The sequence below is a fragment of the Leucopleurus acutus genome, assembly GCF_964270905.1.
Source record: "Leucopleurus acutus genome assembly, chromosome: 21".
Classification (NCBI taxonomy): Eukaryota; Metazoa; Chordata; class Mammalia; order Artiodactyla; family Delphinidae; genus Leucopleurus; species Leucopleurus acutus.
In genome coordinates this window covers 17,527,793-17,553,559 of record NC_139163.1, presented here as the reverse complement: position 1 = coordinate 17,553,559, position 25,767 = coordinate 17,527,793, and the positions used below count along the sequence as shown (strand labels likewise).

At 35.9% G+C, this 25,767-nt stretch overlaps 1 protein-coding gene across 1 annotated transcript in view; it reads left to right on the top strand.

Annotated features, from left to right (window-relative positions):
* VPS37A (VPS37A subunit of ESCRT-I) overlaps positions 1 to 25,767 on the top strand; it is a 38,459-nt gene that overhangs the window by 10,362 nt on the left and 2,330 nt on the right. The window contains exons 2-10 of the mRNA XM_082863875.1: positions 2,406 to 2,480; positions 4,342 to 4,456; positions 5,005 to 5,105; positions 15,632 to 15,857; positions 17,325 to 17,395; positions 19,980 to 20,107; positions 20,188 to 20,246; positions 20,325 to 20,393; positions 24,023 to 24,166. Of these exons, the coding sequence (XP_082720001.1) occupies positions 2,406 to 2,480; positions 4,342 to 4,456; positions 5,005 to 5,105; positions 15,632 to 15,857; positions 17,325 to 17,395; positions 19,980 to 20,107; positions 20,188 to 20,246; positions 20,325 to 20,393; positions 24,023 to 24,166 (988 nt within the window). The remainder of the gene's footprint in view (positions 1 to 2,405; positions 2,481 to 4,341; positions 4,457 to 5,004; positions 5,106 to 15,631; positions 15,858 to 17,324; positions 17,396 to 19,979; positions 20,108 to 20,187; positions 20,247 to 20,324; positions 20,394 to 24,022; positions 24,167 to 25,767) is intronic.

Here is a 25,767-nt window from a genome sequence, read left to right as displayed (position 1 = left end):
ATGTCTTCTGAGATAAGGATGCTCCTTTCCTCTTGGCATGGGGAGGGCACCTCTTAATGAGGTTTTATGACCTGTTTCAGGGAAGAAGGGTGAGGGGGGAGAAGGTCAGAGTAACCTTCCTGTTTCTGCTATTTTCTCATACTCCTTCAGCTTAAAATATTCAAGATGCCAAGGTGCCACATTTAGGGGTAGCGTGTCCTGAACCCCATCAATTGCCATGATTAACCTGTTGTTTTGGAATTTGTTAATGACGGTTTAGCTCTCATTAATGTTACAAATATTACCTTTAGTTATTTTTGATACCTCATTTGTGGAGGAAACTTGTCAAATTTTAATAAATGTCAAGAACATAATTATGGGAACAGTGAATTGAACACTTCTAGCCAATGATTTAAGTAAAAATCATCTTAATCAAATTCAGTTTTTTCTATAAAAATACAGTGTCTGAAAAAATGAGTTAAAACTTTAGTAGACAGGCTCCAATTTAGATGTGTGTTCTAAATGCTTATTTAATAATAGCTAACATATATTGAACAATTATTATGGCATTATGTGGGGAGGGCTTTGCATGCATTATCTCACTTAATCTAACAGTTCTTTTAGGTAGATGGGTATTTTTAACATCTGCATTTACCATTTGAGAGATAAGGCTTAGACAGATTAAATAAGTTGTCCATGATCACACAAGTGAATGGTAGAGGATTTGATCCCAGGAAGCTTAGATTAAGAGGCTGTGCTCTTAATCACTAAGATGCTCCACTTGGCTTTGAACTTGGCTTTGAACTGGTGGATGCTTTTGTGATCAGTATTCCCTTAAAGCATTGGACACCTTAGGGTCCTAAGATAACAAAGAGGAATAAAAAACTTAAGTCATTTTATTGATACATAATGTTGAGAAGGCTGTTGGTATCCTAGTCCAAACGTGATCCCCAAAGAGAAACTTTCATAAAAATTGTGTTAGTCCTAATATTGAATATCTTCTTGAGTCTTTTCTCAACCATTTCTTCTCTTCAGTCATAACCTCATTCCATGGGATGTCAGAGGAGACATCTATGATTTCTCCATAACTCCATCCCAACACTTTTGAACCTTTCAAGCTACCTAAAATTTACATATTTGAGAGGCTAGATTTTTATTAGAAGGCAAAAAAAAGTCATAGTCCAAAAAAGAAAATGAGAAAAATAAGAGGTTTTCTAAAGCTACTAATTGAAGCAACCAAAAGAAAAGTAAATTACGTAATTGGTAGATCTTTCAAAGGTATTTATGCTTGAAAAAGTTTCACGTCTGTTTGGAGATTAGGCCTCCTTTCAGCGTTAACTCATTAATACTAAACATTTTTCCCTTTGGAAAGATTCTGAATGTTGGTTAGCATTCCAAGTGATCCCCCCAAAGATTTGGTTGGTAGATTATAACTGTAATAATTGCATGTCTGCAATTAAAAATAAAATTCTGAATGTAGAACGTTAAAGTATATGGGATTTATACAAGTTGGCATTTATATTCAGCTGCTAGTAACAAAGACTCCCAAAATAGTAACTTAAACGTGATAAAAGTTTCTTTTTCTCTACATACAAGAAATTCAGTTTGACAATTCCATAGCCATCAAGGACCCAAGCTACATCTTCCTGCTGAGCTCTCCCTAGTGTATGGCTCCCGTTCTCAGGGTCACTCCTGGTCCAGTATGGCTGTTAGAAGTTCAGCTATCAGGGCCAGGCTGGAAGGGAAAATGGACTCATACCAGTTTTTTTGTTCCCTTTTAAGATGCTTTCCTGGAAATTCCACCTCACAACTTTTCTATGTTTTATCGACTGGAACTTAAGTCTACAGCAACAACTTGCTGCAAGAAAAGTTAGAACATTGCTACTCAGAATAAAATCAGGCTTCTCTTATTTAGGAAGAAGGGGAATATTTGGTTTTGGAAAGCAGCCAGCGGTCTCAATCATACGACTGTAGGAGACATCTCATCCAGACTTATAAGTTTAAGCTCTTAAGGCCCAGGCTTCCCCAGCTATCTATACAGCTGGGCAATAGCAGAATTATAATCAGAACCCAGATGTCTTGCTGACTTGTTCTAACTAGAGGGCTCACAATTGCTTCTCCTGAGGATGAATTAGATAAAGTGATGGTAAATCGATCTAGCACTAATATAAGAGTTTTTTTGTCTCTTTACCTCACCATCTAACTCCCCCTCTCAGCAACGACCCCGCCCATATCTCAGAATAGTATTGCCTGCTTATTCGACAAACATCATTTTCCCCTCAAGATACAAGTTATATTGGCCATCTAAATTCTATTATTAAAATAAAGTAGTTTTAGTAGACTCTAAAAATATTTAACATTTGTTTTTAACATTAATGGTTTTTATAACTTTAGATAAATTATTTTTCTCAAATTTTCTCCTACAGTATAGCTGAAATACAGAAAGATGTGGAATACAGGTTGCCATTCACCGTAAACAACCTGACAATTAACATTAATATGTGAGTAGAATTGTATACTATTTTTTCATGTAATAGGACTTTAAAATCTTTTTATTATTTTGTTTCTTAGCTATTATTAGAAGTAAACTGTTTAAAAGTGAATTTATTCCCTTTCTAGTATTTATCTCCCTCTCTAGTAACTATAGGTTATTAAACATAAAATTTTGTGAAATAAAAAATTTTTTAAGTCATCATTGTAATAGATATTGCTGTAAGAAACTGTAAAAGAGGAAATGTAATAAAAAGACGTAATTGTTTTTATTGTTTTGCACTAAAGTCTAAGCTGGAGGTAGGCTGAAAGAGTAAGAATGATAATGACAAACACTCAAAGGGATCATGTGTGGAAAACCATTAGAGATATAGACACTTTTACATCAGAAATAAGTGAAAATATTCTAGTTTTCAGCAACAGATAAACTACCTCAACCAGAAAGTTCAAGACTGAATTTGATCTGCTAATTATTTTTAAAGAAAAAAATTAAAAGTTGAAAATGTAATCATGAGGTTATTAAGTTATAAAGAGGAAAGGTTGGACAAAGTGATTGCTGAAGTACTCATTTAGCCTTAAGTGCAGTTATTAGTCTTTAGCATGAAAGAATTAAGTTATTACCTCAGATTGCATCAGGTGGCTAGCCACTAGAGTGAGTGTTTGGGTGAGGTAAAAAGGCACTTAACTTGAAGATAGGAACCATACTTGTTCATCATCCTATCCTCATTGCCTAGCACGGTGCCTGCACATAGGAGGCCTTGTTAAATCCTAGTTGAATGAGTGGATTAAAGCATGACTATATAACAGTGACAACTATTATGCTGTGTTATCTTGATATATGGGAGTTTCTGAATCATCACAGCAGCCCTGCAAATTGGAACAAATAGGTAGTGAATAGTGTAGTGGGGAGAGAAACCCAGATTGGTTGGGGTCCAAAGGCCATACATTGCCTTTTTTTACCAAACTAGTTTAACATCTTCAACTATATAAATGAAGTAGTTTTATCTCTCATCACATGCCTTAGGTAGAGCTAAGTAGGAGAAGCCAACAAGGACCCAGTTTTCTTCTTGACAGTGTTGCCAACACATAGTTTTCTGAGCCAGAAGGGGAACAGAGTGGCAGTTTAAAGGGACATACTGGTCTGAGTTTTTAGAGATTTGGAAAATGGTTCCATGTCCAGTAAACTCTCATTTTTAAAGACTTTACTCCCTAATTTTAAATTTGTATTAGCTCAAAAAAGGTTAAGGTTTTTACTCTTTTTATTTTTTGTATTGAGAATTTTCTGTTATTTACTTGAAACCATGTGATTGACTTCAAAGTTGGGAGAGATATGTTAATTGAGACATTTAGAAGGCATGATGACAGCTACACTGTTCCAATCCTAGCACTTCCCATTTTATCCACTCAACTCTTTAAAAAATTCAGCATATAATGAAATAATTGTTGGCAGTATTTCAAAAGTAGGAAAGCCATAAGAAAAGTATACGGCCGGAACCTGTGGTCCACTAAATAGCCAGACTGGGTTAAATTAGGGTTCACCTGATAAAAATGCCTGGTCTAATTTTAGCTGAGATTTTGGATAGTTTGGTATATTGTGTTTGGAAGCAATTAATTGGCGTGGTGTGAAGAATAGTCTATAATTCATGGTATCCTTATTCCACATTAAGAAGGTTTTACTATACTGAATTACTTTATAGTCTTGTTGCCAAAGTGTATCTTTTTGTGTACGTTCAATCAACTCAACAAGCATAGTAGAGCACTAATTACTGAGTTTTTATTTGCTTTTAAGTAATTTTGTTTTAGGATTATGACTGTATAATATCACATTTGTTGTCTTTGTTTTTGTTTTTTAATCTGTTCTACCTTTACCAGATTACTTCCTCCACAATTTCCTCAGGAAAAACCAGTGATCAGTGTTTATCCACCAATACGACATCACTTAGTGGATAAACAAGGAGTGTATGTTACCTCTCCATTAGTAAACAATGTATGTATATGGTGTAATTTATTTCAAAAATGTTCACTGTATTTAATAGATAATCCTGATTTGAAGGTTATTTGTTTTTCAGTGGTGAGGACCTGTTGATGTTAAGAACTTTAGTTCATAGTAGATCTTTTATAGTGGTGAGGAAGGGATAAAATTCAAATATGCCTTAAATTTCTTAGGATATATATACATATATATATATATGTATATATATGATTGATTAATGTGAAGGACGGTAACTTAAATGTACTCAGTATTTACCTTTGAACCTTCAAATTATTGTCAATAGTGAAATGTGGAAGTATTTCAGCTCCATTATTGACTAAATAAACTTTTAACCTCATTTATGGTATTGATTCTATAAGAAAATATTGTAAGTTGTGGATTGCTGATATGTTCATTTGACATAATATCCTTTGCTTTTCATTTAATTCTTGACTTGCAAAAGTGGATTTAAGATTGAGTTTTACAGTTAAATTATCCTAATGAGACTTTATAATCTTTTTCTGAAGATGAATTTGATCACCGTGTATTACTGTTACTTTTAGTTTACAATGCACTCAGATCTTGGGAAAATTATTCAGAGTCTGTTGGATGAGTTTTGGAAGAATCCTCCAGCTTTAGCTCCTGCTTCAACAGCATTCCCATAGTAAGTATGTTTATATCGAAAGAGTTTGTATATACATTTATTTACTTTTGATCTAAGTAATCAAAATATAGTTTAAAAATTCAAATAATGTTAAAAGGCAATCCTCTGTTTTCCACATCCCCACCTTCACACACAGATACATTCATACTTTTCAGAGGCAACTGTGTTTTTCTTTTTTAAGCTGCTTCTCTAATATTTACCTTCATCTTTCTGAATAATGTATACATACTGCTATCTCTTGATTCTTTCATTTTAGATACTATCTATTGACTTCCTATTATGGATTGATGAGGATTTTACTTACCTTTCACAAACCTTCCTTTTCCCTCATCCTCTGAGAAATTTTTGATTTTTACTTAAACTCATGTTTGGTACTTTCATTACATTGACTCTCTGAATATTCCTTGCTGCTGAGCCTCGTACTTTATAATGATTATATTTCCCTGATGGTATAACTTTTTGCTTTTCTCTGGAGTTAATAATTACTCCATTTTTCCATTGGTTTTATTTTCTTTGATCTTTTAAATTTTCCACAACTTTTAGCAGCTCTGAAAAATACCTTTCAAATCATTTTTTCACATCATTAAACCTGTCAGGTAATCTCTAGGTTCTGGTATTTTCTCTTTGCAGACATTGCTCCATTTTCCCCCTCCATTCTGAATTAGTTACTCTACAACTGCTATAAAGCTGTCATCCTGGGATTTCCCTTTCCCACTCTCCTGTGTTGGAGTCTCCTTTTCCTGCATCCTAAGTTTTTTTCTTTCTCAGGCTATTTCCTAGTTTCTTGCATTACTGCCTCCCCATAGCTTCCTAAGTAACGGCATGTTCCAGTTACTAAGGATGAATAACAAATTATCCTAAAACTTGTGTTTAAAATAATGACAACATTTATTTTCCTTGTGAATCTGCAATTTGGTTAGGGACTAATAGAGCTTGTTTGTGCTCCACCTTCTGCATCAGCTGGCATGGCTTAAAACAACACATTTACTTTGCTCACTGATCTTTAATTCAGGAAGGGTTCATCAGGGAAAGCTCTTGTCTGCTGTACTCATCATCAGTGGGCTCTCATCAGAGGCCTTACCTGGGGAGGTCAACTAGAATACCTAGATGCAGCCTGGGCTTCCTTACATCATAATGGCTGGGCTCCTGGGGTGAACATCCTGAACGAGTTATGAGAGAGTCATATTCGCCTTCTCTGACATAGCTACTGAAGTCATTCAGTTTGTTCTGCTTCATTCTGCTTCTGCTTCATTCAGTTTGTTGAGGCAATCAAGAAGTTCTGATCAGATTCAAGGGGAAGAAAACAGGCTCTTCCTCTTCATGGTGGAGTGGCAAGGTTCTAGAAGAGTATATGGGACCAGAAATAGTGCTGTGGCCACGTTTGGAAAATACAGTATGCCACAAGGTGCTTGGAAGAATAATTTTGAGACTTTTTTTTTTTTTTTACCTGCAAATGTCTTTAATATACCCTCACACTTAAAAGTTGGTAGAGTTCAAATTCTATGTTGAAGTGGTTTTCCACTGAGAATTTTGAAGGCATTCCTCTATTGTCTATACATAGGCTTCTGTTGCCAAGATGTCCAGTGCCATTCTGATTTCTGATCCTGTGTAATGTTTTTTTTCTTTTTTTATTTATTTATTTTATTTATTTTTGGCTGCGTTGGGTCTTCCTTGCTGCACGCAGGCTTTCTCTAGTTGCGGTGAGCGGGGGTTACTCTTCGTTGCAGTGCGCGGGTTTCTCATTGCAGTGGCTTCTCTTGTTGCGACGCACAGGCTCTAGGCGCACGGGCTTCAGTAGTTGTGGTGCATGGGCTCAGTTGTGATTCACAGGCTCTAGAGTGCAGGCTCAGTAGTTGTGGAGCACGGGCTTGAACCCGTGTCCCCTGTTTGCATTGGCAGGCAGATTCTTAACCACTGTGCCACAGGGAAGTCCCTGATTCTTTGTAACTTTTTATATCAGATATTCTGAAATTGCATGATGATACAACTTCATACAATCTTTACTTCCTTTTCCTGTAATATCTCTTGGCTTAATTACCCAGTTCTTCTACTTAATTTGCAAGAACTTTTTCTTGTTCAGAAGTCAGGTGGCATCTTTAACACTGCCTGGAAATCTGCTTAGGCTAGATTATCCCATTCATTGGGTGTATCAGCCCCAGCCATCATCTTTGCCCTCCTGTGTCTTTGTCCTGGAGTCATAAACCTCGCTGATATTCTTTATCTAAAAACTGTATTTCCTATCTTCTGTCAGGAAAGAGTTAAATATACCTCATTCACCTTATTTGAAGATATAAGCCAACAACTGTGGTACAGTACACATTGTTAAAAAGCAAGTTTGATACATTTCTTAGATTATTTTATAGGTTGTACCTGCTACTGAGATTAAAATAAAGCTGACTGGTTCAAAATTATTAAGACTGTTTCAAGGATAGTACAAATATTCCCTCACATTGAACATATTCTTTCTAAATAACTTATGTTATATTTACATACCTGCTAATAATATACCTTTACATAAAAGTAAAGCTTTAAGATAAAGGTGAGCCATACTTTGAAATAAACAAACTTTTTAGAGAACTTTTTTAAACTTAATTTTTTCAATCATATATTCACTTGGCTCAAAAATTTTAAAACTGTAAAAGGGTATGGGGCGAAAAGTCTCCTTCCACCTTTTCCCTTGCAGTTTACTTTTTCTTTTTATTGGTATCCAGAGTTTTTCATTTGGGTGCACATGTATAGAATTCCTGAGATATTTTATGCATATACAAGGAAATATGTACGCGTAGTATTATTCCCTCTTTTTTCACACAAATGGTAGCAAACTATTCCCTTGCCCTTTTTTTTTTTTTCCCCCCTCACTAAATGGTATGGTTCAGAGAGCTTTCCATGTTGGTTACTAAAGCATTTCCTCATTCTTTATGACCACAAAGTACTTGTTTTATGGATATAGCATAAGTTAACAAAACTCCTATTAATGGACATTTTTGTTGTTTCCAATCTTTCCTGAAAGGCCCATCCTTCTTTGCCCTCAGTGATGCAGTGAATAACATTAAAAGTAATATTTTACCCAAGTGTAAGTTTATTTGTTAGATACAGTCTCAAAGTGGTGTACATGTTTGTAATTTTGACTAATACTGCAGGATTGCCCTACAGAGTAAGTTGTACCAATTTCTACTCCTGTACGCAATGCTTATTCCCTTTGCTGACATAGTAAACTATCAAAATGGATCTTTGCTAATTTATAAGCGGAAAATGTGTTAGTATAACTTTATTTGTATTTATCTTACAGTGAAGTTGACAGTTTTTTCCTATGATTTAGAGATTTTTTTTTCCTTTCCTTGAACCTGTGTATTCTGTCCTATTCTCCATTTTGCTATTGGGTTGTTAGTCTTTTATTAATTTGGAGAAATTCTTTATATATTAGAGAAATTATCCATTTTCCTATGACATGTTTCAGATGTTTTCCCCCAATTTGTTATTTGTCTTTATTTATAATGGACTTTGTCATGTAGAGGGTTTTTTCGTTGTTTTGTTTTTTATGTCATGGGATTTATCATTATTTTGTCTGACGACTTTTGAATTTGGGGTCACAGAAAGTCCTTTACCACCCCAAGTTTTTAATTTCCCAGTGATTTCTTCCAGTTCTTTTAAGATTTAAAAAAACAATCCAAAAAACATTTTAAATTTGATACATTTGGTTTTTATTTTATTATAGATATGAGGGCTTGGTTCCAATTTAATTTTTTCCAGATGTCCCAATGCTATTTATTGACCAATCTTTTTTTTTTTTTTTTTTACTAATTTGAGATTCTTTTTATTATATCTTAATTGCCATATATCTTTGGGATTTTTCTGGATTTTGTATTCAGTTCCATTGATCTACCTATCCATTGCCAGTGTTATGCTTTTAAAAAGTTTTGTGGTTTTTTATTTTTAATTATTAAGGTTTTCTAATGTGTTTTGCTATATGGCAGGGTTAATCTCTCTTTACCCTCATTTTTCAGGTACTTTTCTCTATTTTCTTATTTATTTTTCCATATTAGCTTTAGTATTATAATTTCAAAATCTGTGATAAATGTTTTCTTCCAACACAATTCCAATTTATGTTAACTTATTATGTCATTAAATATGACATTAAATTATGTCATGAAACAATAGCACTCTCGTTTAAAAAAATTGTTTAAGCTTGATATATTATGGAACATTTCAGTACTCTGATACCCATTTTTTTTTTCCAACACCACCAAGTAATTCTCCAGTTCTCACCAGACACTTGACTGTTTCCCACGAATTTAACTTAATTCTGATGCTATCCACCGGGAGGTGGCGTCAGATCCCACAGATTAGGGGCTCAGTCTCACAGGCTGCTCCATTTCACATACCAATTGAAAATGTATAGTTACCTGTGCTATAAATCACAGGTTCCCATGACCTCCACCTCAGGTTTGAGTAATTTGTTAAGTGGCTCATGGAACTCCAAAATAAATTTACTTATGTTTACTAGTTGATTATAAAGGATACAGATGAATAGCCAGGTGAAGAGGTACCTAGGGCAGGGCAAGGTCTAGGAGAGCCGCAAGCACAGGAGCTTTTGTCCCCATGAACTGGGGTGCACCACCCTCCTACCATATGGATACATTCATCAACAAGAAGCTTGTCAAATCTTACTGTTCAAGGGTTTTTTAGAGCTTATTCAGCAGCCCCCGTCTTCCCTGAGATCGATGGGTGGGGCTGAAAGTTCCAACTTTCTGTCAGTTGGTCTTTTTGGTGACCAACCCAGTCCTCAGACTATATAGGGACTCAGCCTAAGTCACCTCATTAGCATAAACTCAGATGTTACAAATAACAAAAAAGGGTCCTATCATTGAGGAACTTACCAGGATTTTAGGAGCACTTTGTCTAGAACCTGGTCAAAGACAAATATGTTTCTTATTATACCACAAATATAAAGTAAAGTATTTAGTATTCTTTTTTTTTTAAAAGTCTTTTAATCTTTTATACAAGAGTGACTGACCCATTTAAACTTAACTATATTAATTTAAGTATTGGTATTTAGATAATTCTCATCTGCATTTTGGCCTAAATTACACTAATTATTTTAGAGTGTGGTTCTCTTTGAACTGCTCTAAAAGGAAAAAAAAGTTAAATGTAAAATATCTTTTTTAGGTATAATTGACATGTAACGTGTACAACAGAATGATCAATAGTAATTTATATTACAAAATGATCACCACGATAAGTCTAGTTAACACCCATCGCCATACATAGTTACAGAATTTTTTCTTGTGATGAGAATGTTTAAGATTTACTCTTAGCAGCTTTCAAATATATAGTATTATTAACCATAATGATGCTGTATATTACCTCCCCATGACTTATTTATTTTATAACTGAAAGTCTGTACCTTTTGACCATGTTCACACATTTTGCCTACTGCTGCCCATCACCTGCCTCTGGCAAACACCAATCTCTTTTCTGTATTTATGAGCTCAGTGTTTTTTGTTTTTGTTTTTCATTTTTAAATTCTACACATAAATGAGAGCATATGGTATTTGCCTTTCTCTGTCTGACATATTTCACATAGCATAATACCCTCAGGGTACATCCATATTGTTTTGAATGGCAAGATTTTCTTTGCTTTTATGGCTGAATAATATTTCGGTGTATATATACACCACCTTTTCTTTAATCATCTACTGATGGACACTAGGTTGTTTCCATCTCTTGTCTATTGTAAATAATGCTGCAATGAACATAGGGAAGCAGACATCTTTTCGAGTTAGTGTCTTCATTTTCTTCACATAAATACCCAGAAGTGGAATTGCTGGAGCATATGGTAGTTCTATTTTGGCGAGCCTCCATCCTGTGTTCCATAGTGGCTGTACCAATTTACATTTCTACAAGAAGTGTACAAGCATTCACTTTTCTCCATAGTCTCACCAGTGCTTGTTATTTCTTATCTTTTTGATAATAGTCATTCCAACAAGTTTGATAGTTAGTAATCTAATTATCAAAGAATTAGCATCTTTTCTTGTACCTGTTGGCCATCTGTATGTCTTCTTTGGAAAAATGTCTATTCAGATTCCCATTTTTAAATCAGATTATTTGTTTTTTTGCTGTTGAGTTGTATGGGTTCTTTATATATTTTGGATATTAATCCCTTGTCAGATAGATGGTTTGCAAATATTTTCTCCCATTCCGTAGGTTACCTTTTCATTTTGTTGATGGTTTCCTTTGCTGTGCAGAAGCTTTTTAGTTTGATGTAGTCCCATTTGTTTAGTTTTGTAAGTGAGGTATTAAAGTCCCCTATTTTTTTAAAAAATAAATGTATGTACGTATTTATTTCTGGCCACATTGGGTCTTTGTTGCAGTGTGTGGGCTTCTCATTGCAGTGGCTTCTGTTGCGGAGCACGGGCTCTAGGCACGCAGGCTTCAGTAGTTGTGTGGCATGTGGGCTCTAGAGCACAGGCTCAGTAGTTGTGGCACACAGGCTTAGTTGCTCCTCGGCATGTGAGATCTTCCCGGATCAGGGATCGAACCCATGTCCCCTGCACTGGCAGGCAGATTCTTAACCACTGCACCACCAGGGAAGTCCCAAGTCCCCTATTCTTATTTTATTGCTCTCTATTTATCCTTTTAGGTCTGTTTATATTTGCTTTATATATTTAGGTGCTCCTCTCTTGGGTGCATAAATATTTATAATTGTTATATCCTCTTGTTGGATTGACCCCTTTACCATTATGTAGCGCTCTTCTTTGTCTCTTATTACAGTCTTTGTTTTAAAGTCTGTTTTGTCTGATATAAGTATAGCTACCCCAGCTTTCTTTTGGTTTCTATTTGCATGTAACATCAGCATAAAGAAGTCCCTTTAACATTTCTTGTAAGGTCGGTTTAGTGGTGATAACTCCTTTAGCTTTTGCTTGTCTGGAAAACTCTACCTCTGCTTCAATTCTGAATGAGAACTTTGCTATGTAGAGTATTCTTGAAAGTGTTTTTCTTTTGGTAGTCTAAATATGTCATTCCCCTGCCTTCTAGCCTGCAAAGTTTCAGCTGAAAAATCTGCTGGTAGTTTTATGGGGGTTACCTTGTACTTAACAAGTTGTTTTTCTCTTGCTGCTTTTAAGATCCTTGCCTTGTCTTTAACTTTTGACATTTTAATTAAAATGTGTCTTGGGGCTCCCCTGGTGGCGTAGTGGTTAAGAGTCCGCCTGCCGATGCAGGGGACACAGGTTCGTGCCCTGGTCCGGGAGGATCCCACATGCCGCAGAGCGGCTGGGCCCGTGAGCCATGGCCGCTGAGCCTGCGCGTCTGGAGCCTGTGCTCCACAACGGGAGAGGCCACAACAGTGAGAGGCCCACGTACCGCAAAAAAAAAAAAAATGTGTCTTGGTTCATCTTGTTTGGGACTTCCTGGCTTTCCTGGGTCTGGATGCCAGTTTCCTTCCCTAGGTTGGAGAAGTTTTCAGCCATTATTTCTTCAGATAAGTTTTCTGCCCCTTTCTCTGTCTCTTCTCTTGCTGGTACCCCTATAATACAAACCATAAATTCCTTAAGCTATCTTCACTTTTTTTCCTTTTTTTTCTCTGCTCTGATTTTGTGAGTTCCACTGCCCTGTCTTGAGTTCACTGATCATTTCTTCTGGCTGATGACTGTGACATCCTTTGTTTACTGATATGGCAGGAAATATTCCATTTCTCACTCTGCTTCATCCAGTCTGCTATTGAATCCCTCTATAGTATATTTTTCAGTTCAGTTGTTGTATTCTCCAGCTTTGCTTCTTTCTTGTATTTTCTTTCTCTTTGTTGAGGTTCTTTCTATGTTCAGGGAGCATTTTTATGACCTTTACTCTGAACTCTTTATCAGGTAAATTATGTATCTTCATTTCATTTCATTAAGGTTTTTTTTTTTTTCTGAGGTTTTATCCTGTACTTTTATTTGGAACATATTTCTTTGTTTCTTCTTTTTGCTTGACTCTGTGTAAGATAAAACAGTTACCTCTCCCAGTTTTGAGGACAGGACTAGGAGATGAACCTTATCATTCAACCCTACCCTGGCTCTTGACTGTCTCTCAAGCCTTTGTGATTGTCCAAGCAACCTATTATTTTTTTAATAGCTCCCAGGAATTAAGGGTGTGTCAAGACCCGTCATTGCCCCACAGGGGAGGATATCCATACCTAGATTTAGGCTGATTGGAAGCAAGACCCTCAAGCGGCAGCTTTTAATGTATGCAAATATATACAGTTCTGTGCTTATTAAGTCCTGCTTATTAAGTCCTGCTAGCCACCTGAGCCAGGTGATGAGAATGAAAACATGGTGTCCATTGGCCTCTGTTCCCTGAAGGCCCTTCCGTAGGCCTTCACATGCATGGATTCCAAGCCTGAAGCCCACCCCTCAGACTGAAGCTTCAGGATAAGCAAATAGGCCTGTTTCACATTAAGACTGTGGGTGTGTTTAAGTGTGCTATCTGCAGTGCCCTGGTGTGGTAGCCTGCCAAGAACTGTCTACAACTGTTACAGTCTCATGGGACCCAGGAATGTCAGCCCCCCTGGCCACCAGAGCCAGGTAAGTAAGGGACATTCCCTGGTTGGCAGCCACAAAAACCAGAGCACCAAATACAAAACTGGGACACCAAACACACGTAAGATCTCCCCGTAAGATCTCCCCTGCAAGACGTGCTGGCGTTCCGGAACATGCAGAGGAGAGCACAAAGATAGTAGAGCCCGCCCTCCGGAGTCTATGGAAGGATTACTTTCAGTCCTTAGAGTTGTGTTTAATTAGAAGCCTGCCCCTCAGGCTATAGCTATGATAATAAGCTAATAGGCCTCTTTCAGCAGAAAGACTGAGCTCCTGTTGTCTCATGCTGTTCCCCTGGGGGGGTAGCTGATTAAGAACTTGTTCTCCATTTCTGTGAGTGTGAGACCCGCTGGCTGTCAGATTCAGACAATGTTGTGGTGTCCTCTGGTTGTCACTGCAAAAACAAGGGTATAAGCTCCTTTCTCTAAGATACTGGTGAGCTGGAGAGTGAAGCAGAGGGAGAGTGCGGAGATGACGTCCACTGGCCTCCATTCCCTGAGAGCATCTCCGTGGGTGCCTCGATGTCAAAGCCCCTGGACAAGCACATAGGCCTCTTTCACAGAAAGACTGGGGGTTGCTTCTGTCTGCTGTCTATGCAGTGTCCTGGGGGTCATAGTCTACCAAGAACCTTCTCTCTGATGGTTACAATCCTGAGGGACCCAGGAACATTAGCCTGCCTGGCATCCAGAGTCAAGCAATCAAGGGATGTTCCTTGGGCAGGAGCTGCAGAAACCAGAGCACCAGATGCATATAGGAGCTCCCTCTGGGTGGTACTGGGTCTCTGGAGCACAGCAGATGGGAAACAAGATGTCGCCCACCAGCCACCATCCCCAGAAAGTATCCCAGCGGACCCCTAGATGTGTGTTAAGTTAGATGCCTGCTGCCTGGAGCTGATGCTTTAAGATTGGCAAGTGAGCCTCTTTAGCATTAAGTCAGGTCCTCTTCTGCATTTGGCCCTGAGGCAGGGGAGTCCAAGAGTACGAGCCCTGTAAGAATTGTTTCTTAGTTCGCGTCTTGGGGACATGAGCTCTTTTGGTCTTCAGAGCTCGATGTTTTGGGGGCTTGTCTCTCAGGTTCAAACTCAACCCTTAACTCCCCAGGGAAAAGCTCTGGGTTTTGAGTTTTCTCCAGCTTGTGGGTTGTCCTGCTGAGGGTGGGGTTTATGGTGAGATTGTGTCTCAGCTTCTCCTACCAGCTTAGATGTCATTTTCTTCTTGTTTGCCCAACGTGTAGGAGCTGCTCAGCTAGTTTTTAGGGTTTTTTTCAGAGGAAATTGTTCCCTATGTAGCTGTTGATTCAGTATTTCTGTGGGAGAAGGTGAATTCAGGATCTTCCTATGTCACCATCTTGATCCAGAACCCAATATTTATTACCTTGAAAAAATAAATTATTTTCTGATTATATCTTGAGTACATACTGCTGTGCCGCTTTTTCTAATATATACATAGTTTTTATATGCATCTTTTTTATGTTTTAACATTTTTAGCAGCTCATCTATATATTTGATTTTTCTTTGAAATTTTCCAGAAAAGCAGTCTTGACTTGCAGTCAGATTTTGCCAGATATAATGAAAGCTACGAATTTATTCAAGCTACACTTGAATATATTTCCTGGACTTAAATGTTCTCCATTTCTTCTATGAAGATACTCATTGATGCCAACAGAAAGGCCATATTTGAGTTTTGAGCATTCTGTTCATTTCCAGTGTGACCAGTTGAATTGTATATTTTCTAAAACATTTTTCTTTTTCATGGAAAGAAATGAAAATTTTCTCTTGAGGGGTGTTCATATTTTATCAATTTATATGATATCTGATTCACTTATATAATTACAATAACTAATGGCACCTGCCATCTCTACTGCATAACCACTGTTATTTAGAACAATTTAGGAATACTTTTACCAACTTACCCCTAAAATCTAACCTCATGTTTTTCGTCTCTTTCTCTTTAGCCTGTACAGTAAAGCGGGTGGGACGCCTCCTTGTGCTTCTCCGGGTTTTCCATTTCTTCCTCCATATCCCCCACAAGAAGCTACCAGGACTGTCAGTTCTTTATCTGTTGCTGACACTGTTTCTTCTTCAGCGACAAGTCATACAGCAGCCAAACCTGCTGCTCCTTCATTTGGTGTCCTTTCAAATCTGCCACTGCCTGTTCCCACAACAGACACTTCAGCACCGGTTGGTATCAGATATCTGTAGTTTGTACCCTTGAAATATTCAGTCAACAAACATTATATCCCTCCAGTGTGCCAGCCACCATGGCATAAAAGATAAAAAGATTAAATCACATTTTCAACTTAAGTAACAATTTCAAAGAGGTAACCAGCAAATAATTAAATAATTGTAAGTAGAAGAGATAGTCTAGAGCTATGGCAAAGACACAGTTAAGGGAATAGTCAGTGCTCTCAGGGACCATCGTAGAGCTAGAAAGATAACTTTATAAAAGATGCAATTCTTTTTCTTAAACCACTTTATCCTTGGTGCCTCAAAGCATGCCTGATGCATATAGTAGGTGCTCATTCAAAATGAGGCAGATGAATGAATGGATTCACACTTGCGGCCAAATTTTGATAGATGGTAATGAATTTGCCAGGATGATAAGGGGTCACATAAGGCAATTCTGTGAAGAGGCAACAGCATTGACAAAGATTTGGGAGCATAAACCAGATGGCATATTTGTGAAGCTGCCTGTTATAGAGCCCTCTGGTTGTCATGTAGGACACAGGCAAAGATAAGAGAAGGATCGTATAGGAGAAGCATGTATCAGCTTATGGAGGGTCTGCTCTAGCATACTGAGGACTTTTAATCCAGTGTCTCATTGGTGTAAAAAATTGTGTGTTCTTAAGTTAAGCTGGTATCTGCTGCCATGTGGGATGTTACTGAGGGAGAGACTGTGCATTAAACATATTAAAGGGATTTTAAAACCTTCATTTTTAACCCTTAGTGAATATCACCCATAGTAATACTCAAATATTAAAAAATTATCATAATCAACTTTACTAATTTTAGTGTTTGTAATAATTTAGAATATAGACCCATTAGAGTATAGACCCAAGTGGACTTCATTTTTCCAAAACCTTTCATCATTGTATTAATGAATATTATGAACAAATTATAATTAGTATAAATAAAATTACAAGAGAACTTTTCATGGGTCCTTGATTTTAAAATGTCATCTATATTCAAACAATGTATACTCTATTCCTTATCTACCCTACTCTCTCATGGAACTTAGGTAACTATTCAGATTTTTGCCAACTTACTAATTTTTCTATACTTAATGCCTTTCACTTTGAGACAAACATTCATATACATCAATATACATCAATGAAACCCAGAGATAATTCTCCACATATGTCACAGATACACTTAGGAGATTTATTTACAACCGTATACTTGTCCAAGGGCTAAACACAGGTACTCACGTGATCCCCATTAAAAAAAAAAAGTAACCCTATATGTATAAAGATACACTGAAAAAACAGTGAAGAAAGAAGGGGAGGGTAAGGACAATGTGAAGTGCAAAGATTAAGTGTGATAATGAAAACAGTTATGGGACGCAGTACATTAAAAATTACTTTTATAACCAAATAGGAGCAGTCAAAAAGATGGCTGAAATTTAACACCATTTCACACTCTCTTTAGATAAGCCAAAATGGTTTTGGTTACAAGATGCCTGATATCCCTGATGTATTTCCAGAACTCTCAGAACTAAGGTAAAAAAACTAAGAGAGTAACATTGGTGTTTGTTGTCTATTTAATTTGTAAATAGAAACCACATCATCATTTTCATATCCATATTAAGTTAAAAAAACCTTTTAAGTCATCACTCTTCCTATATTGTGGTTGTCTTAGTGGGAAAGTTCTATGAATCAGTCGTATGTCTTGTAGGTTATATTTATTGAGTTACTGGTCTGTGAGAAATCCTACAGTTAAAAAAGGTTTAGCTTTATTTGATACAGTGTTTTACAGTCACTTGCAGGAAGTGGTGATGTGTTATTCTCTGCTAATAATTAATGAAGTTTACATGCAGCATGTACACATTAAAGCAGTCATACACGGAGTAATGCTTGCAGCAACCCGTGAAGGTAGGGGCTGTTATTGTTGCCGTGTTGTAGAGCATTCTCCTCCTCCTTTCCTTTCTTCCTTCCCTTTAAAAACATTATTATGAAAACGTCAAAAATACAAAAAGGTGAACCTCTTTGCCATCTTCCAGCTTTTTTCAGGAAGTATGGGTATAGGTCAGGATTATTTTAAACCAAATCCCAAATATTCTGTTATTTTTACCTATAAGTTTTTCACTAAATTTCTCCACCAGGTAAAGACCTTTTCTTTGCCATAATCCCAATCCACATCATCATCATACCTCATAATATGAATGCTCATTCTTTAATTCTTTGATATTATCTTATTTCCCCAGGGTCTTAATAATTAAATCTTTTGGTTGGTAGTTTATTTGAATCAGGGTTCAAAATAATATCTACCTATTGCATTTGAATACTGTTATCTTTTATAGTTCTTTTAATCATGAACCATTTCTCCCACGTTTATTAATATGTATGTACATATACACACAAACATATACATATACACACATGCATGCATACATATACATACAAATATATATACATACACATATAAACACATATAGAGTAAATTATACACATATTATTAAATATTTATGTAAGAAACTGGTTATTTGTCCTATAGAATTTCCCATACCCTGTTGTTGCCTGATTGCATCCTTGTGGTTCCATTGAGGGTGTTCCTCTATTTCTCATATTTCCTTCTACTGGTGGCTAGATAACAGAGTTTTGATTAGATGTAGGTTCAATTTTTTTTATCAAATCATTACATTGTACACCTTAAACTTAGACAATGTCTCAAGAAAACTGGGGGAAAAATTTAGGTTTAATTCTTTTGGCAAGAATATTTACATCATAGTTAGTGCATATTTCCTATTACATCACATACGGCCGCAGTGATGTCTGGTTGCCTTATTTTTAGTGACATTAGGATTGAAACAGGTTGAAACACTTGAAATCACTGACTGTGCATTATTTCATTAAGGATTGCAAATGTGATTTCCTACTGCCAGAATTAGCCAGAAGTCTATGAAGACTTTCCTTCATAGAAAAGGAAAGTTTAGTTATATTGAAATATACTTCATAGAGAAAGACAAGATATATGCTTGATTTTTTCCTCTTAATTTATTGATTTTGAGAATAATGAGTTGATGCATAAGCTAGCTGCAAAAGTTCTGATAGGTGAGGTTTTTTTTGTTTTTTTATAGTTGTTTTTGAGTTGTTATAAACTCATAAATTAAAAAAGAAATTTGTGTTTCAGTCCATTTCAAACATTATTCTTTTTGCTGCTTAAACAGTTCTATCTTTAGTCAATAGGAAACTCTGTCAAAACAAAGATGTCATGGGCTCAACATGAACATTTTTTTTTCTCTGACCTGAAGCCAGCCATTTCTCTGAAAGGCACTTGTTCTTTTTCAAAATAACAATACTAATAAAATAACAATATCAGTAGTGATTATTGAAAGCAGGATAAGTTTTTGTTTATTTGTTTTGTTTTTTACACTTCTTTTGTCTTTAGGATATAGCACACCAGAGATGTACAGCCAAATACTATTTTTTAAAGTCTTTTCAGTAAAATTTCTCTGGATGATTATATAACTTAGGGAAAAAAAACAGGTTCATTTATTTCCATTTGCTTTGAATTTTAGAGACTGCTTTTTCTTTTTTAATTTTGTTTTTTAATTATATAATGCATTTATATGGATCTATATGTAGTCAAAACTGAAAGATAGGTTCAGAAAGGTTTCCCTCCCTCCCTATCCCCCCCATCCAGTTCCCTCTTTCACTCTCTGGATATGATTTTTGTTCTGGGATTGGCCTTCCACGATTGCTTTTTAAAAACATTTTTATGACTATATGTACACAGACACATATACATGTATCATTTATTGTGACAGCCACATACCTATTAGGTAAATAGGCTCAGAGGTTAAAATTGGTAGGTTATTAGGGCTGTTCATAAACCCTTGTCTTCATAGTCCTGTAGTGACTTGACACTGTACTGTATTTAGAATACTTTTTGTTTTATTGTGATTGATGTTTTATTTGCTTTTAAGGTTATAATTTGCCTTCTTCTGTGTCTATATAAAAATATATATGTCAAAAATTACTTAGAACCTATCAGCTGAGTAAAACTGAAAAATGGTGAATATTTATTATGGAAAAAAACTAGATGACTGATATTCATTAACATTTTTTTCTGTTGTGTTTCTAGTGTATCACAACTTACAGATATGAATGACCAAGAGGAGGTATTACTAGAACAGTTTCTGACTTTGCCTCAACTAAAACAAATTATTACTGACAAGGATGACTTAATGAAAAGTATTGAGGAGCTAGCAAGTATGTCTTTCCTTACTTATTAAATTTCCTAAGAAAAATGTGATCCTTACCTAGCAATAAACTAAGGATTTATGTTACAGGAAAAAATCTCCTTTTGGAGCCCAGCTTGGAAGCCAAAAGGCAAACTGTTTTAGATAAGGTGAGTTAGTTATCATTTTTTAAGAAATCCGTACAATTTTAAAATAGAATTAAATAGCATTTTAATTTTCTCTTTTAGTATGAATTACTTACACAAATGAAATCAGCTTTTGAAAAGAAGATGCAAAGGCAGCATGAACTTAGCGAGGTAAGATTGTTTAGCTCTTTTCTTTTACCATAAGAATGTTTAATCTTAATGTGCATGTGCCACATTCTTAAATTCATTATTACCAGAAAGCATTTATTAGGTATCTGAGTTTATCTTATCTGTTTATAAATCATGATAAACAGCTCTAAGTTACGCAGATGAACAGCTGTCAGTTATAAGCCATTGTAAATCAGTTGTGCTCATGCAAGGTCATTTGGTTCCAAAATAGAAAAATATAAAAAGCCCCATAAAGAACTCTTCTGGGAGAGTTATTATAAAGGCAGTTTAACTCTTCTAATAAAAGCTACCAACAAAAATTTTAATTTTAGACTACTTGTAAGCCTATATACAAGTATCTTAAATGAAAAGTTAGCAAATTGAAAAATATAATATATAAAAAGTATAAAGTATAATTCACCACAAATAATAGATTTTATGCTAGAAATATGTGAAAAATCAAAAACTTCATAAAATTCAACGCATGTTCCTAAAAAAACAAATCTTTAAAAATAAAATCATTTAAAAAATTAAAATAAATATCAATAACCCAATCATAATATTCTGTTTCCTTTAAAATCAGGAATTCTAGAAGGTAAAGCCAATTTAGTAAAACATAAAATAGAAAGAAGACAACAGCAAAAAGTAAAGGAGAATATAAATTTGTAATAGATTTCAGATGATCATTCTTTAGAATAAAATAATAGTAGCTGACATTGTACAATTGTTGTATCTTTTGCATTGCACTAAGCTATTTACATATATTGCCCATTATTCCACCCCAAACCCTATGAGGTAGATGTTGTTACTGTTTATCCATTTTGCAGATGAGGAAACTGAGGCACATGGATATTAAATAACATCCCTGAGGTCATGTAAATAGAAAGTATCAGAGTCAGGAGTCACATGTAAGCAGTCCTCCCTCACTTAACTGGAAAATCTGACAGAGTCAACTAAAATACCTTTAGATGCTTATTAAAGCTTAGTAGATGCTGAAGAAGCTGTTCACAATAATCAGCATCATTCCTTAGACAAACTCTTAGTAAACTAAGATAAAATTAATTCCTTAATTTAATAAGGAAACCAACAGCAAACATCATACCTAATGACTCAACATTTCCAGGATCCCTTTAATGTTAGGAATGAGAGAGTGATGCCCCAGTATCACTGCTATTTAACATTGCTTGGGAGGTTCTGGCCACTGTAAGAAGACAAGAAAAGGAAAAGAGGTATAATGTAAAAGAAAAGATGAAACAGTTGTTAACCAAAACCAAACAAGTAAAAATCCTAGCAAATTGAGGTTTTCTTCTAGATATCTCGCAACTACCAGTGCAAAATGAAGTAGAAGAAAAAAACTCATTTACAATATAAACAAAACTGTAAAAAATTTAGAACTGAACCCAATGAAGTAAGTTAGGAAACTTAATGACACAAAAGAAGACTTGAAGAAATAGAGTAACAGAATATTCATGGACTGAAAGATACAGTATTATAAAGATTTCATTCTTCCCAAAATAACTTAAAAATCTTCTATACTTCCAATCAAAATCCCAAGAGTATTTTTTTTTAATTTAAACAGATTTATTCTAAAGTTCTTCTGAAAAACTAAACAGGTTAAACTAGTCAAGAAGAGCTTGAGCAAAAAGAAACCCTTTCCCAATATCAACATACACTATAAAAACTCTTTAAAACAGTAGAGTAGCCTTGTAGGAAGCAAAAAATAGTTCTATGGAACAGATTCTGCAGTTCAGAAACAGACATATATATGAGTAATTGGTTAGAAAAAAATGAGAATTTAATAAAGGCAGTCCATTTAGAAAAAAGTTAGATCCCTATATCATAGCATAGACAGAAGGATGCTCTAGATAGAGTAACTATTTAGGTGGAAACCGTAAAATTATGAGAGACAACTATCGCTAGAGTTTTTTTTTTAGGATTATGATGGGAAAATCCTTTCTAAGCATTATGACAATAGGCAGAAGCATAAAATAAAAAACTGATGATTTAAGCTATATATAAATTTAAACTTTGTATACATTGAAGATCATAAAATCAAAAGTGAAGTAAAGGGGACAAATATTTGTAGCAGATATAACAAATATTAATGCCAATGGTCCATAAAGAAACCTTACATACAGGCAAAGGGAAGAACAGGAAACTCACAAAAGGAGAAATATGAAGGTCCAATAAACATTCTGATATAGCAATTATTCTGACTTCTTGAAATGTTTTAAAAAATCCTTGATTCCTAGGATTGTCTCTATAGATGTGCTCACTCAGAACCTCTGACGATGATGACTCTTCTATACTGTAAAGTATGGAAACCACTTCACTAGACTGTTGGTGCCATTAGTGCAGGAACCTGTCCTGTTTTTTTCCCCTTGTATACCCAATACCTTGGTCCAGTGCTTGGCACATGGTACGTACTCAATAAATATTTAATGAGTAAGTAAATGGAAACATTTGAAAAGATGCTTAACCTTACACTAATAAGCAAAATTACATTGTGTGAGGGAGACTTGTAAGGATAGATAACCAGTGTAGGTAAAGGTGATTAAAAATGGTGTATTTCTATATATACCTGTATGTGATGTATCACAATGAGATACCATCTCACACCCACTAGGATGACTATTAATAAAAACAGTTTTAGTTCCTACATTTAGATCTTTAATCCATTTTGAGTTAAATTTTGTGTATGAGGTAAGGTAAGGGTACAACTTAATTCTGAACATGGATATCCAGTTTTCCTAGCAATAGTTGTCCAAGACTGTCCTTTCCCGATTGAATGGTCTCGGCACACTTTTGAAAATATTTGGCCATATGTATGAGTGTTTGTTATTTCATTGATCTATATGTCTCTTCTGATTGCCAGTACCATACTGTTTTGATTACTGTAGCTTTATAGTAAGTTTTGAAATCAGTAAGTATGAATCCTCCAACTTTGTTCTTCTTTTTCAAGATCGTTTTGACTATTTGGGGGTCTCTTGAGATTCTCTGAATTTTAGGGTGGATTTTTCTATTTCTGCAAAAAATGCTGTTGACATTTTGATAGGGATTACGTAGACTCTGGAGATCACTTTGGGTAGTATTGTCTTAACAGTATTAAGTCTTCTGATCCATGAACACAGGGTGTCTTTCTACTTATTTATGTCTTCTTTAATTTCTTTCAGCAATGTTTTGTAGTTTTCGGTGTCCTTCACCACTTTGGTTAAATTTAATTCCATCACCTTTGCCATATTCTGTTCATTAGAAGCAGGTCACTAGGCCCAGACCACACTCAAGGGGAGGGGATTATACAAGAGCAGGAATACCAGGAGAGGATCATTGGGGATCATCTTAGAGGGTGCCTACCACAATGATCTGATTCCTAAATTCCCAAGAGAGGACAGTGATCTGCCCAGTTTCTCTCACTCAATAGCTTGCAGGCAATGCATTGGTTTCTATTGTGTTAGGTAGCCATCTCATATCCAAAAGGTAAGGACTTAGATGGGACCAGATTTCCTCAAAAAGAAGCTTTGTAAGGCACATAATGAATTGTTTCTCCCTGCCTCTACCTCTACTCCATTTTCCTTCCCTCTAAGGAGTTTTTCTGAGCATTAGAAACTAATATACTTGATTTTCTTTTTCAGAGCTGTAGTGCGAGTGCCCTACAGGCAAGATTGAAAGTAGCTGCACATGAAGCTGAGGAAGACTCTGATAATATTGCAGAAGATTTCTTGGAGGGAAAAACTGATATAGATGATTTTCTCAGTAGCTTCATGGAAAAGAGAACAGTATGTAATACTCTTCAGTTGAGGACAAGTGACAGCGTAATATCAAATAACTTATGTATATTCATGAGTAAAAAAAACCTTAGCACATTACTGAGCTGGAGTTTTGAGTGCCGTGAGAGGAAACTGAAGAGCCTCTATTGAGAATGATAGCAACATCCTGCTATCACTTTAAACCTGCTTGTTGTGAGTACACAAGCAGGTAAATCACATAATGGTTCTGTTTCAGAAATGATAGTATCTGTATCGTTCTGTAGTAAAGCTAGTAAATTAGCTTAAGTCTAGTCTTAATAGATGTAATATACTCCTGAATAACCTGTTTCACAAGTTGTTTAAAAAGAGAATAACCTATATAGTGTGTTTGTTTGTTTGTTTGTTTGTTTGGCTGTGCCGCACGGCTTGCAGGATCTTAGTTCACTGACCAGGGTTTGAACCCAGGCCACTACTGTGAAAGTGCCGAGTCCTAACAGCTGCACCACCAGGGAATTCCCTATACAGATTTTTAAAACTTTTTTGTTTTTAATATTACTGAGAACATTCTGGGGATAATTTCTGTTCTAGTATTTCCATTTTATATATATATATATATATATATATTTTTTTTTTTTTTTTTGGCGGTACGCGGGCCTCTCACCGTTGTGGCCTCTCCCGTTGCGGAGCACAGGCTCCGGACGCGCAGGCTCAGCGGCCATGGCTCACGGGCCCAGCCGCTCCGCGGCATGTGGGATCCTCCCAGAACGGGGCACAAACCCGCGTCCCCTGCATCCGCCGGCAGACTCTCAACCACTGCGCCACCAGGGAAGCCCTTCATTATATTTAAAGAAAAAAATTTTAAGTCTGCTTAGCAGTATCTTGTCCTTTGATAGAGTCCTAAATATTTACCTAATTTCTCTGAAACATCACAGTTTTAAAATAACCTTTTGTTAATAAACGTTATAAAACAGTGTGCCATATATATATATGAACTGTTAAGGAAAGTGTGGCAGATTTTATTATCCCTGTTTTCCATGAGAAAATTTGAAGTACAGAGATATTAATGACTATGGTTATAGCATTAGTGAAGCGTCGATTCTGGGTCCATTTTTCTTCGGTACTATTTAACTGTATCTTGAAGTTTTTTTTGTTTTTGTTTTAATTGATTATTTTTAGCTGCGTTGGGTCTTCATTGGCAAGTGGGGCTACTCTTTGTTGCGGAGCACGGGCTCTAGGCACGCAGGCTTCAGTAGTTGTGGGTCATGGGCTCTAGAGCTCAGGCTCAGTAGTTGTGGTTCACGGGCTTAGTTGCTCCGCGGCACGTGGGATTTTCCCGGACCAGGGCTCAAACCTGTGTCCCCTACATTGGCAGGCGGATTCTTAACCACAGTGCCACCAGGGAAGCCCCGAAGTTTTTATTTGTTAAGCTTCCTGGGTAATAACAGTAGGATTTATTTTCATATTTTTAAAACACAGATATTTGAAATTATATAATCAGAGAACTGGTATAAAGGATCAGAGTGTGTTTTACATTCTGGAAGTTTACAAAGATTATCTTCCAAACAAAATTAAAATTTTTTTCTTTTTGATTCTTAAATTCTGCTCTACCTCAGACATCGACAGTTTAAATA